Source organism: Palaemon carinicauda, chromosome 27 (genome assembly GCF_036898095.1).
Source record: "Palaemon carinicauda isolate YSFRI2023 chromosome 27, ASM3689809v2, whole genome shotgun sequence".
Lineage (NCBI taxonomy): Eukaryota > Metazoa > Arthropoda > Malacostraca > Decapoda > Palaemonidae > Palaemon > Palaemon carinicauda.
Genome location: NC_090751.1, coordinates 68,265,770 through 68,280,769, shown reverse-complemented (window position 1 = coordinate 68,280,769; position 15,000 = coordinate 68,265,770). Strand labels below are relative to the sequence as shown.

The window sequence follows — 15,000 nt, the reverse complement described above, 5'->3', positions numbered from 1 at the left end:
TTGGTTCTAGCACAATATCATGTTGCACCAAGGTACAGCAACCAGGAGTGTCTGAACATATTGCAGGATAAGACTTCAGAACAGCCTCTAATTCTTCCCTTTCCACCTTAGGAAGATGACTAAGATACTGTGAAAGCAAAGAAAGAATCTGTGAATTACTAGCATCTTTCCATGACAAAATATGATTATGAGCCAAAGTTTCTTCTTCGTCTGGCTCAAGAGGAGCTAAAAGTTTATCATTATCAACTGCCTCGGGTACTATGTTTTTAGGGGTAGGAGAAGTCTCGATGGGAGTAGTTATCCTCGAGTTGTGAGTGGAGTGATCAGTCTCTCTACTCATCAGGTGAACTGCCTGTGGAGAAATCTTTGCAGATTGGTATGGTTTTATAAGATTAATGTGCACTAACTGGCTAGGCTTCCTTTTATCTGGAGTTTCAATTGCATAAGTTGTTTTAGAGACCCTTTTAGTGATTTTATACGGACCCATAAATTTTTCTCTCAATGGAGCTCTTGGAACTGGTCGATATACAAGTACATCATCTCCTACTTTAAAAGTTCTAATTTTGGCCTTTTTATCGTAATGGTTTTTCATTCGAATCTGACTGTTAGTTAAATTCAGATTGGCAAATTCATAAACATTGTCAAATTTAACCTTAAGACTTTGGAGGTATTGCGGAATACTTACTTGCTGGTCTTTGTAAGTACCTCTTAGGATGTTTTCTTTTACCATACTAAGGTTTGTCCTAGGTCTGCGGCCAAACATTATCTCGAAGGGAGAAATTCCAGTCGATTCATTAGGTGTACTCCTAAGTACATACATAAGCAGATCCAGGTCTTCATCCCAGTCTCGTCCAGTTTCACAAATGTACTTGCGCAGGAGGTTTTTAATGGTCTGGTGTACTCGTTCGAGGGCTCCATTAGTCTGAGGGTGATAAGCTGAAGCAAAAATATGAGAGATGTTTAACTGCTTTAAAGTTTGCTTAAACAAATCACTAGAGAAGTTTGTCCCCTGATCACACTGAAGCTCTTTTGGAAAACCAAAAATGGTGAATATTTTAAGAAGATTAACAATTATTGTTCTAGCAGATATGTTTTTTATAGGTACGGCTAAAGGAAATCTAGTAGTTGGACACAAAAAGGTTAAAATGTACTCATTTTGTTTCTTAGTTTTGGGAAGTGGACCAACACAATCTACAATTACCTTTTCAAAAGGAGAATTAGGTACTGTAATAGGAACTAATGGTGCTGGAGGTATTTTCTGATTTGGTTTACCAGTTACCTGGCAGGGATGGCAAGATTCTATGTGGTGCTTTACATCAGCTTTCATACCAGGCCAGTAGTAATCGTCCAGCAAACGCTTATAGGTTTTGGAAATGCCTAGATGAGACTCTGCTGAATGAGCAAGATCCAATAAGGCTGCACGAAGATTAGAAGGAACTACAAGCTGGTAACTATCATGCCAGGAATTTTGTCCTGCAATCTTCAAAGGTCTATAACGTCTCATAAGGATGTTATTATCAAGATAAAAATATGGTAACTTACTTTCATCAATGTCATCTTTTACTTTATCAAAGTATTCTTTCAAACTATCATCAGACCTTTGATACTCTACAAATTCATCTGAGGGAATATCAACAAGATCAGCAAGGACTTTTTCACCTAAGGTACTTTGATCCACCTTACCTGTGTGTTCAGTGTCGCTAGAAGTTGAGGTTGTAGACCTGGTGACTACTTGGCAGGGAAGCTCTACCACCGGAGAAAGCTCTTTGCAAGCTTTTTCGATCACTACTTCAGGCTGCGTAATGATAAGACTAGGAGTACCGTTAGTTTGAGCCAAGTCATTACCAAGTATCATGTCTATGTTCTTGCAAGGCAGGTCAGAATCCAACAAGGCGACATTAGTTGAACCTTTAAAATAAGGACAATCAAGAGAAATCTGTACAATAGGTAAAACCTTTTGACAAGTCAAATCTGACACAGTTACATACTGATCTGTTGGTTTAGCTAAATCTTTTAACTTTGAGCTAATGATAGTTTGAGATGACCCTGTATCTCTCAAAATTTTCACAGGAATATCATTTACTTTACCAGGATATGTAAATGCTGTAAAGTCTGATAGAGGTTGAGCACAGTGAAGAGTCGTTTTATTTGCAGTATTCCCTGATTTGGGTCCTTGTGAAAAAGCTTTAGGAGAAGCCTTACCATGAGATGCTTTGCATTTGGGACTAGGACAGTCTTTAATATGATGACCTTCTTTCTTACAAAAAGTACAAACCTGTGGGGAAGATGAAGGTGAGGACGAATGTGGTTTAAGTTTATGAATGAGATGGTAATCATCAGCTAATAGGGCAGCCCTTTTGCCATCTTTTTCTTGTTTTTCTCTAATAAACATTGCCACATTAGCTGGAATACGCCTCAGGAATTCTTCTAAAACTATTAAATTCTTTAATTGTTCTAAAGTAGTTATTTGTTCCTTATCTATCCATTTATTAAACTGCTTCAACTTCAATGTGAAAAACTCTAGATAGGTTTGAGCTTGGTTCTTCAAAGTTTGTCTGAAGACTTGTCTATACCCTTCTGCTGTAACACTATAAGCATCTAATATGGCAGTTTTAAAGATTTCATAATCCCTTTCTTGGACAAGTTGTGCTGCCACATATGCAGCTTTTCCTTTGAAGGAGTTTCTGATTAAGAGAACATATTGGTCTCTAGGCCAGTTGAGAGACGTTGCAGTGTTTTCAAAAGTAATGAAAAAAACATCAGGATCTTTTTCATCGAAGACAGGCAGGAGTTTGCGTGCTTTACTAAGGTCAAAAGCATCGGGTAGCTGTTTTTCTGCCAACCTTTCTTCTATTCTTATGGCTGATAGTTCCTTTTCCAACAGAACTTTTTCTTTACGTTCTATTTCAAGTCTTCTTTGCTCAGTTTCTACTGCGGCATTTGCAGCTTCAAGCCTTTTTTGTTCAGCTTCTAGTGTTAACTGCTGCAGTTCAAGTTGGAGTTTCAATTTCACTATCTCTGGGTCTTCAGTTACAGTAACAGTACGAGCAGCACCTCGTTCAAGTGTTAAAGGCCTTAAGGGAAGAGCCTCTTCTTCAGTTATGTTACCACTATTTATCAGGAAATCTAATATCTTTCCCAATAGTTCAGCTTTCACCACAGCATGACCTACAGATATTCTAGCCCTTACAGCTATTTGGCGAAGCTGGTCCTTTTTAGCTTCCTGTAGTGTATTTAGGTGCTCCCTGGGTGCACCTAAAAATTTCTCAAGATCAAAAGGCATCTCTCAATACTGATAAAATGGAAAATATCACTGGAAATTATATTACTACTATACACAAGCTTTAAGACTTAAAAACGTCAGGGCATTCATGGATTTATGGTGCGAAGGCACTCACAAACCAGAGGAATTTCCTTAATCCTTAAGTCCTACAATGTACAGAAATTCACTTAAATGAACAAGGCTTTAATAATCCATGCCAATCGGAAAACTTGGTTCATCAATAATGCAAAACCACTAATAATCTTGAATAAAATATTTTTAATGAAGTAAATAATTGGAAGTACCAACAGTTACCTGAACAAGGAATAAACCTTTAAATATCCATCGAGGTGGAACGAAGTTCTTGACCACGTGGTCGTAACAATATCCAGCCGAAATCCTTGAAAGAGCGAAGGTCGTACCCTGAGTAAGAGGAGCAGAAGTTCCTAAGGAAGGAATCTTTCAATTCCTTATGATGAGGTTTTGAATGCCTCGAAGCACCTCGAGAAGTTGGGGCGACTATGAAGATATCGCTAAGCGATGGTAGTCAACAAAGTCGAGGGTTAAAAGAATGACGAATTCTAGGATGCCATTACCCTGCCTGCACGTCCTCCAAAATCTCGATGTATGCTTAAGATGACGTGTAGCAACACGACATTCTCTAGGTGAAAGTGTGAGCGCGCTGGAGAACACTATCCGGTGGTGGTCAGTTATAAACTAGCAAAATATCACTAATACACTACACTCATGTTGTCCATCATTTTAGAGAAACAACAAAATGAATTTCACAATCCGTCAAGATCGAGCGTAAGCGTAACACATACGTAAGTACATCCCGGACACAGGCCCCCAATTTGTCACAACTTCTGCTTTCCACTTGACTATTCATTCATAAATTCTCAGTAATGAGGGCAACACTTCATGTAGGTATAGTAGATATATTAGGAGAATGATCAAATTAAAGTTAAAATTAAACAGACTTTACTTATTTTAAATCACGTATAAATATATAACAAAATAATAACAAATAACCACTTAATAAACACTATAAGCAAGTGAAGAATTAGCCACCGGATAACGAACTCAAAAGTATTAACTTGAAAGAGCTTGGAAGTAAACATTTCCAAGGATTACATACGTAAAAATAACAAAAGGTAATTTCATTCATGCTGTCCGCTACGATCAGCAATCAATAGATGGCGCTAAAGTTATACACAATAATAGGTGTAATTAGAAATGCTAAATAATGATAGGAGGGTTATTATAATATATATATATATATATATATATATATATATATATATATATATATATATATATATATATATATATATATATATATATATATATAGATAGATAGATAGATAGATAGATTGATAGATAGATAGATAGATAGATAGAGAAGATGAAAGAATGGCCCGCAGTCCAGGGTGTAGCGGGGTACTAAGAATCTCCATGTTTAAAAATACCAAAGAAAAATTGAAAATAGGTAACTGGAATGTTAGAACCATGAATCAGATTGGGAAGTTATAGCAAGTGGAGAGCCAATTTATGAAATATAGTTTGGATATCTTGGCTCTAAGTGAAAAACATTGTAAGGGGATTGGTAGAGAAACTTTAGACTCAGGCAATATATATATCTACTCAGGAAGATCAGATGGAGTTGGAAGAGAAGGGGTAGGAATGATGATGACATGAAGAGCAGAAAAGGCATTAACATAGAGGAAAGCTGTAAATTGTAGATTGTTACTAGCAAAGTTTAAATCAAAGCAGTGAAATATAGTTTGCTATGCCCTAACAAACGATTCCGCTGAAGAAAGGAAATATGAATACTATGAAGAACTTCCGAGTATGATAGATGATATCCTAGAGAGATATATGAGAATTGTGATCGGTGACTTCAATGCTAAAGTTGGAAGAAATAATCAAGGGATAGAGAATGTGATGGATGTCGAGGGTCTTGGTGAAGTTGCAAATGAAAATGGAGCACATTTCATAAGTTTCTGTTCAGAAAATACTCTTGTCATTGGAGGTACTCTTTTTCAACACAAGAAAATCCACAAGTATACATGGACTTCATCGTGTGGCAATTACAAAAATCAAATAGATCCCATTGCCATTAATAGAGAGAAGGGGCACTCTGAGAAATGTAAGAAGCTATAGAGGTGCAGATAATGGTAGTGATCACCAACCCCTCATTGCCACACTGAAATTAAAACTGAAACCACCCAACAGAAAGGTAGATAGGATACCTAGGTTTGATACAACTAAGCTTTCAGAAAAAGAGCAGCGATAAACATTTGCAATTGGATGTAGGAATCGATTTGCTGTTTAGAGACTCTAAGAGATGAAGAGCATACAATTAATGATGAATGGTGTGATATTAAGAACATATATCAGTCAGTTAGTAGTGAAGTCTTGGGACACACAGTTACAAGGAGAAAGCCATGGATATCAAATAATACTTGGGATACTATAAAAAGGAGACAAAGACAGAAATTGATTGTTGAATGTTTTCGAGGAAGTAATGAAAATTACAAGGTAGAGCATGCTAGGTATTCCAGTATTGATAGTGAGGTCAAAAGAAAAGCCAGGAATGACTGGAGAGAATATTTAAACAGTAAAGCTGATGAGGCTTACAAAGCTATGAATTCAGGAAATGACTATGGTTTTAAGAATTGCTCATAGAATTATTACTGAAACCTCGTATGGGGCAAAGAAGAAGAAGCATATACCCATCAGAAGATGAAGAAAGACAACATTAGATGGAACACTTTAATGAGGTCATGAATAGGAGCTATGAAGAGAATAATTTGATTGATATATCTGAAGCTGATAAAGACCTTGATGTGCCCATGAATGAATTCAGTGTGTCTGAAGTCGAAGCTGTCCTCAAAACACTAAAGAGATGGAAAGCCCCTGGATATATTGGAATAACTGCTGAGATGACACTGGCGGAAAATGAAGTGACTCCTAGACTACTTACAAGATTCTTTTGTAGAATGTGGCATGAAGAGGCAAAACCTGATAAATGGGAATTAGGAGTGTTGGTGAAAATGGCAAAAGAAAAGGAGACGACTAATTTCAATAATTACAGAGGCATCACACTTACATTAGTTGTTATGAAAATATACAGTATGCTTATTCTAAAGAGACTAGAGAGAAAGATTGATGAAAAGTTGAGAGATAAAAAGCAGAAATTAAAAGAGGTAGAAGTTGCACTGACCAAATTTTCCTTTTGAGACATGTACAGCAATGCGTAGAATATAGATGGCCTTTGCGGACTATGAATAAGCCTTTGATAGAGCGTACCGACCATTTTTATGGAGAGTCCTGCGTTATTATGGAATTCCTCTAAAATATATAAATTTGATTAAGTCTGTCCATGAGCATAGCAAGTGCAAAGTTAATGTTAATGGAGTCTTATCCAATGAATTTCCAGTGAACAGCGGAGTACTCCAAGGGAATGTGTTGTCACCTACGTTGTTTATCATCCCCGTGAATTTTGTAATGAGTAGAACAGTTGGAGATGGTGGAGAGGGATTGCACTGGATTGGTGATAGGAATTTAGCAGACCTAGAGTATGCTTATGATGCTGTTCTTGTTTGCAGAACACTACAGGATTTGCAATGCTTGCTTACCAGAAGGCATGGAAGATAAATAGAAGAAAGACAGAGATGATGAGAATGGAGTATGCAATGGAAGATGGAATATCATTGGAAGGAGAAAGGATTGATGAGGTAGAATCATTTAAGTATTTAGGAAATATGAACTCCATTACAGGGTCTTTAGAATTAGAGTTTAGTCAAAGATTGGAAAAAAAGCAAATCAGACAAAGATTAGGTTAAGTCAAATTATGAAATCAAATCGCCTGAAATTACATAAAGAAATCAGACTATATATCAGTTTAGGGAGTTCGGGGCTACTCTATGGACATGAGTCATGGTATGACAATAAAACAATCTCCGATAGATTTAGTAGATTTGAGACCAAAGCCCTCAGAAGGATATTGGGAGTTAAATGGCAGGAACGGATTAGAAATGAAACTATAAGAGAAAATACTCTAGTGGCATATATGGATGAGACCATGAGAGATTAGTTCACCAAACGTTCAGCTGGGCTACACAAGATACTAAAAGACTTGGAAGACCCAGGCCTACATGACTGAGGACTGTGAAGCGCGAAGAATATGATGAATGGAGAGGTATTGAATTAAAAGCTCAAGATAGAGACGACTGGTGAAATCTAACCGAGGCCCTTTGCGTCAATAGGCGTAGGAGATGATTTATTGATTGATTGATTCGAGGATTTCTGGCATCCTGACATCTAAGGTCATTGACGCCGATATCGTTTATTAAAAAAAAAAAAATAAAAAGATTATCAAATCAAAACCATAAAAGCAAAGGTGTCATATGATGGTATACATACACACACATAAACACATACACACACACACACACACACATATATATATATATATATACTGTATATATATATATATATATATATATATATATATATATATATATATATACCGGATATATATATACACACACACACACACACACACACACACATATATATATATATATATATATATATATATATATATATATATATATATATATATATATATATATATATATATATATATATATAACGGATTTTGAGCGAAGCGAAAAATCTATTTTTGGGTGAGATGGCCATGTCATCCTGATGGAAGTTCCTATTGGATAGCTTCCTAGGGTATATTAAAACTACGGCGATATTCCCAGAGAATTTACCTTAAGGTACCAGAATTCTAACTCCTGGAGCGAATATCCCTCGTGAAAGGGATATCGCTACATATCAGAGGACGTATTCTTGACACGCCACATGGCAATCTGCACCCCGAACAGAGATTACGTATCGCAGGGGTCAATTGGCAAGAAACGAAATCGGGAAAGAAAAAGGGGGAGCCGCTCCCAAGGCTCCCTATCTCCCGTTTCGTAAGCGTGCCTGGCGCCAATCCTGGCGCCATCTGTATTCCTTGTAGCGTACACGAGGTGCTACAGATACTGTATGTAGGGAGGGGTCCTACAGCCCTTCCTTAGAAAGGGAAGGGCGGGTCCATCAGGACGACATGGCCATCTCACCCAAAAATAGATTTTTCGCTTCGCTCAAAATCCGTTTTTTGGGCTCAAGCCATGTCGTCCTGATGGAAGTATACCAGAGCATTACTGTATCTGTGGATTCTCAGAACGTGCCGTACTCCCCGGAGGTAATTTTTCCCGGTCGACTAGACCTAGAGACCTAAGATGTTACCGTTATACATCTTTTCAACTAACTATAAACCATGTTAGAGCTTCCTGCCCCCTACAGGGAAGAGTCCTACTAGACTCTGGAAAAGTCTCGAAGAGTACATATACCTATGTATGAATACCAGGCAAGCTAATATAGTGGTCTCACCCTATATTAAGTAAAGCATAGTTTGTAAAGAACCACTGCGTCAATATGAAATATCGACCAGTTCTCCGCACAATACTTGTATTGGACAAAGGTTTATATCCGCATAGGAGGAAACTAGTAAAACCGCCATTGTCCCCTTATGGGACGGGGTCCTCCCGTTAAGGGAAAGCATAAACCAATGCAACATAGCTTGCATAAAGGAACAATTCTATTAGAATTATCCCAGATAAGGTACATAGAATGAATGCTCAATTATACCAATAAATTGACACAGGTGAAGGAGACGCAAGGTTCTCAAGAACAAGTTCATTGACAGACAATAAACAGACAGGTTAACCACAATTATATATATATATATATATATATATATATATATATATATATATATATATATATATATATATATATATATATATATATATATATATATATATATATATATAAGAAGAGGATAACCCAAAACTTTAAGCATAAGTATGATAGTAAACAGAACTTGTTTATCTGAAAGAAAAAACATTAAATGCCACTTTTAAGATACCGAGGTATCAAAGTCATAAACGTCTGTATTACAAATCAATGACATTAGCGTTAGAAACGCTCGGCACACATGTCTGCACTTATGCTAGGTTCACCTTTGGAAATGGAACAGTCTACATGGGCAACTCAGTGCCCTCACTTAGTTTGTAGTACAGTATGTAACTACACACTCACCCTGGAATTAATCGTCCCAATTAAAACCACTGTTAACCGCAGAGTTAAACAGTAGGGTTCACGACGCGACCCACTGCTACCACAGATCTCTTTAGTTCCTCTACTTGCTTCGCATAGTGGCGAAAGAACACTCTGGAAGACTTCCAGCCAGTGTATGAACAGAGATGTTCAAAATCCATACAATTAAAGAAATTTAAGGATGAGGCAACTTTCCTCGGATCATGACCTGCGGGTGTACTGTCAGGATCCGCTCTGCGAATAAAATATGTGATTTTCACTCTGAGTTGATTCAGAGATAAATTTGAGCCTGATGTTTTTCCCCTGAATAGTTGACCACCCTTGAAGTCTGAAGTTCTATGAAGATAGACCTTTAGGCATTCTACTGGACATAGAGATGCATCTTCTTTCAGAGGGCAGATTCTCCAGGGACCCCACCTGTTGGTGGGTAACTCATTCTTGGCGAGAAACGTAGGATCCGGAAACAGGTTCAGTTCTCCCCCATCCAGGAACTGAACACGACCTGCCTCTCTCGAGAGGGCTACAATCTCACTAACCCTGGCCCCGGACGCGAGTGCAAATAGGAAAATAACTTTTTGTGTCAAATCCTTTAACGCACACTCTTCATTGCTCAACAGAGAAGTGAAATGAAGAACTTTGTCTAAAGACCATGAAATGGCCTTTGGAGGTGCTGAAGGTCTGAGCCTAGCGCAGGCTTTCGGAACTTTATTAAAGATCTCGTTACCTAGGTCGACCTGGAAGGCATATAGAATGGGTCTTGTCAAAGCAGACTTACACGCTGAAATCGTGTTAGCTGCCAATCCTTGACCATGGAGGTGGATGAAGAAAGATAAGCAGAAGTCTGTCGAGATCTCCTGCGGATTCTTCGCCTTGACAAAGGCCACCCATTTTCTCCAAGATGACTCATATTGCCTTCTAGTAGATTTGCACTTATATTCCTCTAGGAAGTCTATGCTGGCTTTCGAAATCCCGAAACGCTTTCTCACCGCTAGGGAGAGAAAATCATGAGCTGCAGGGTCCGGGTTTTCTGTAATGAAGCGCAGACAGTCGACTTCTGGACTCGCTGGGTCAGAACTGGATCTGGTAGTGGTACAAACTTCAGCTGTAGTTCCAATACCAGGGGGAACCACACGCTGTTCGGCCACTTGTGGGCCACTATTGCCGCTACCCCCTTGAAGAATCTCAGTTTGTTGAGGACCCTCAACAGAAGGTTGTGAGGAGGGAACAGATAAATCCTGGACCATCTGTTCCAGTCGAGGGACATCGCGTCCACTGCTTCCGCTAAGGGGTCCTTGTACGGGGACACGTACAGGGGACACTTCTTGTTGTCTTTCGTCGCAAAGAGATCTATCTGCAGTTCTGGGACTTGATTCAGAATGAAGGAGAATGATCCTGCGTCTAAGGACCATTCCGACTCTATCGGTGTGAACCTGGATAGAACGTCCGCTGTCACATTGCGGACTCCTTAAAGGTGAACTGCCGACAGGTACCACTTCTTCTTTTCCGCCAATCGGAAGATGGCCAACATCATCAGGTTGAGAGGTGGTGACCTCGATCCTTGTCGATTCAAGCATCTCACAACTACCTCGCTGTCCATCTCCAACCTTATGTGGATCGAGTGACGCGGGGAAACTTTCTTTAAGGTAAGGAGCACTGCCATAGCTTCTAGAGAGTTTATGTGAAAGGTCTTGAATAGCTTGGACTAAGTCCCCTGGACTTTTTTCCGATGAGAGTGACCTCCCCATCCCTCCTTCGAGGCGTCTGAGTGAATCGTCACCGACGGGGGAGGTGGCTGAAGAAGAACCGACTTCTTTAGATGTCTAGCTTGGGACCAAGGCCTGAGAAGAGTACGTGCGTTTGATGCATAACTTCTCCAAACTCCGGTTGCATCCTTTAGCTGTGCTCTTAGCACTGGGTCTGTCACCGAAGCAAACTGGAGAGAGCCCAGTACCCTCTCCTGTTCGTGTCCTGATATCCTTTCGGAATCTAGAAGTCTCTTGACAGAGCCCACTATCTCCTTCCTTTTCTTCGCCAGGATGGAGAAACGGTGTGACAAAAGGTCCCAGTGGATTCCTAGCCACTGGAACTTTTGAGATGGAGAAAGTCGAGACTTTTTTCTGTTGATCTTGAAACCTAGGTACTCTAGGAACTGGATCACTTGACTGGAAGCTTGCAAGCATTCTGTCTCGGATGCTGCCCACACCAACCAGTCGTCCAGGTAGGCTACTACCTGAATTCCCTTTAGGCGTAATTGTTTGAGAGCTATGCTCGCAAGCTTCGTAAAAATCCTTGGGGCTATGTTTAGCCCGAATGGCATGGCTCTGAAGGCGTATAGTCTTCGTTGTAGCCTGAACCTTAGGTAGGGGGAGAGTCGACGGTTGATTGGAATGTGCCAATAGGCGTCTGACAAGTCTATAGAGACGGTATATGCCCTCTTGGGCAGTAAGGTCCTTCTGTGTTGCAGTGTTAGCATCTTGAATTTGCAATACACTATGAACTTGTTGAGTGGCGACAAGTCCAGAATGACTCTGAGCTTTTCCGAGTCTTTCTTGGGAACACAAAACAGCCTCCCTTGGAATTTGATGGACTTCACCTTTCGGATCACATTTTTCTCCAACAGTTCTTGAACGTACTCCTCCAGAACGGGGGTGGAGTGTTGGAAAAACCGAAGGCACGGGGGTGGAGTGCTGTACCAGCTCCAGCCCAGTCCATTCTTGAGTAGGCTGTGGGCCCAGGGATCGAAGGTCCACCGATCCCGAAATTTCATCAGTCTCCCTCCTACCGGTATCATCCCACTTGGACTGCCGTCCTGAGGTCTTGCCTCCCTGACCACGACCACCCCTGAATCCCCTTCCCCTTGAGGGGCGCCCAGACGAGCCTCTGGCTGCTCCTCTAGGCTTTGCTCGAAAGGAAGTAGACTGCCCTTCGAACGATGGGGTGAATGCCGTGGCCTGTGTCGACACGGCCTGGGGTACCCACTGAAAAGTGGTCGGGGTTTGTGCCACGATCTGGGGCACTGGAGGCAATGGCAATTGCAGTTGCTGTTGCTTTCTAAAAGGCTTGGCTGGCCGAGACGGTAGCCTAGTCTTCATAGTCTTCCTCTTTGGTTGAGGACCTTCATCCGGGGAAGACTTTCTTTTAATAGCCAGGCCCCACTTCTGGAGAAGGTTTCTATTCTCCAAGGCGGCTTTATCAACTACTTCTTTGACCAAATCGGTAGGGAAAAGGTCTTTGCCCCAAATGTTGGAGGAGATTAGTTTCCTTGGCTCGTGCCTCACCGTATCCGAGGTGAACACGAACTCCCTACAAGCTCTCCTCGCCTTGACGAAGCCATAAAGGTCCTTCGTCACTGTGGCCAGATGAGTCTTGGCCACCACCATGAACATTTCATGGACCTTGGGGTCACTTGCCATCGTCTCAAGAGTAGTCTGAAGAGACATTGAGGCAGCCAGTCTTTCTTTTGTCTCGAACTCTCTCTGCAAGAGAAAGTCAGACAGCTTAGGGAGGTCCTCGCCGAACTGACATCCGGCGATATCAGCCTCCAACTTCCCAACTGAGAACGTAAGATGGACGTCCTTCCAGTCTTTGTGGTCCATAGGCAGGGCCAGCGACAAGGGTTTACACTCCTCCAGGGAGGGGCAAGGCTTGCCGGCCTCGACTGCTTTTAATACAGCCGCAAACCCTTTCTGTAAAAAGGGGAAGGCTCTAGCAGGAGAGGACACAAAGGAAGGGAGCTTCTTGCTCAATGCAGCTACCTTTGAGTTAGAGAAGCCCCTCTCTTTCAACGAGGATGAAAGCAGAGCTTGAGCCTTAGTTTGGTCCATCACTATGACCTCCTTCGGCTCTGTCTCCTCCTTTGAAGCTGGTTCCTTCCTCAGCCGGACATAACAGTCCGGATATGACCATGGTTTAGCATCTGAGCACAAGGGAAGGTCTTTCACATTGAACCTTTTCTGGGGCCCATGTGATTCTGCAAGGCTCTGCATCCGCAGTTCCATTGCAGCCGCCTTCTCCTGATTTTCCTTCTGCATTTGTTGGATCATTCCAACAATGGAGGAGAGGGCCTGTCCCAGCTCTACTGGGAGACCGGCCGATGTTGATGGAATAGGCTCCGGGATCTGAACCGGAGTAGCCGACACCTCGTCGACCTCTTCCTCTACAACGTCTGGGGCTAGAACTTCACCCTGGGCTTCTGCCAGGAGGTCTTCCTCCAGACGCTCGTCCACGTCAGACATCCTGTCATCTAACTGGATGTCTTGCATCGCGACCGAGACTTCAGCATCCACCTGGATCTGAACTTGGGGGATCTCCTCTTGAGGCTGGGGAATCACTGCATCAGCTGATGCCTTAGGGAAAAGATACGCCCTCATCTTCTCACTTGGAAGATAAGGACCAGAGGTGTTCTTCTGGATGCCCCTTGCCCAGGTACGAAGCTTCTCCCTTGCTATATCCCTTGATTCCGCCATCCTAGGGGAATCAAAGGCCTCCGTAATTAGGTTAGTGCACACAGTACATACCTGAGGGTCCCAATACCGGAGATCACCCTTGGAGACAGCGCATGCTGCGTGTCTCCTACCAAACTCATGTCCGCAGAGGTTCTTGCTGCGGACGTTGCAGAAGACACTTCCGCACTTCGGAGGGTCCTTCTGTAAAGAGAAGAAATTTCCATGAGTATCAAGTGAACTATGTATCACTGGATATGCGTAGTATAGCATAACAATTCAGAAAGGAAAGACACACACTTGTGTTTCCCTCACAACCCATTGTTGCAGCCTTCCAGATAATAAAATCGAATGGTTAATCTCTTTTAGAATAACCAATGCAAAGTTTCCAGAGGAAACAGGTGGAGCTCACATCTAAGCAATGATTTTAAAATCCTGGATAATAGACAGGAAAGAACTCACTTTCCTATCTGTAGGGCAACAGCAAAGGGCTGTGCAAGAAAACACAAAAGTGTTAGAACACACAGTGCTGTACCAAAACCCATACTATAGTTTTCTTCTTACAGTATATGTTATACTGAAGAATACTGGTACAGTAACTAGCTTTAAAGTATACTACTTAACAGCTATAAGGCGGCAGAATGCTGGTTCAAATGCATGTGCCGGCCGGCAGTAACTGCCGGCCGGCAACAGCCAATGTCGGTCGGCAATGACTGCTGACCGACCACTACACAAGGTAGTACCCGGCTGCCGGCCACACTCTTGGCGACCGGCAGACAAGGGCTGACATTAGCCGGCCGGCAAAGGTACAGGACCAATGCCAGCCGGCAGCAAAAGAACCAGAGGACTACAACCGCCCAGCTGCCGGCCTCATAGGCCGGCAGCCGGGTCGGGTACAGCCCTAGAAGAAAACAGAATGGATGCCGGGATAAGAGTGTACACTACCTCCAAGCCCGGCAATCCGAAAGAGTGCATATAAGGAAGGGGAGAATCTAATTCAGGCTTCCTGACCAATGCCGCCTGACTCTGCAGGCAGGCATGGATGAGGGACCAAGGGAGGTCCGGGCAGCACTTAAAACAGAAGACCCTTGCCGGCCGGCAGAGCTGCCGGCCGGCAAG

The 15,000-nt window shown here is 41.8% G+C and overlaps 1 protein-coding gene across 2 annotated transcripts in view; it reads right to left on the bottom strand.

The window, feature by feature from the left end:
• LOC137620749 (uncharacterized) overlaps positions 1-4,522 on the bottom strand; it is a 6,175-nt gene extending 1,653 nt beyond the window's left edge. The window contains exons 1-2 of one of the 2 annotated variants that reach the window (XM_068351133.1): positions 1,684-4,522; positions 1-936 (exon numbers count right to left, since the gene is read on the bottom strand). The exon at positions 1-936 is cut by the window's left edge and continues 1,653 nt beyond it. In XM_068351133.1, the coding sequence (XP_068207234.1) occupies positions 1-936; positions 1,684-3,283 (2,536 nt within the window). In that variant the 5' untranslated portion in view covers positions 3,284-4,522. Of the gene's footprint in view, positions 937-1,201 lie in introns of both variants that reach the window. The other variant, XM_068351134.1, reaches the window with a different exon arrangement.
• Between the last annotated feature and the right edge of the window lie 10,478 nt (positions 4,523-15,000).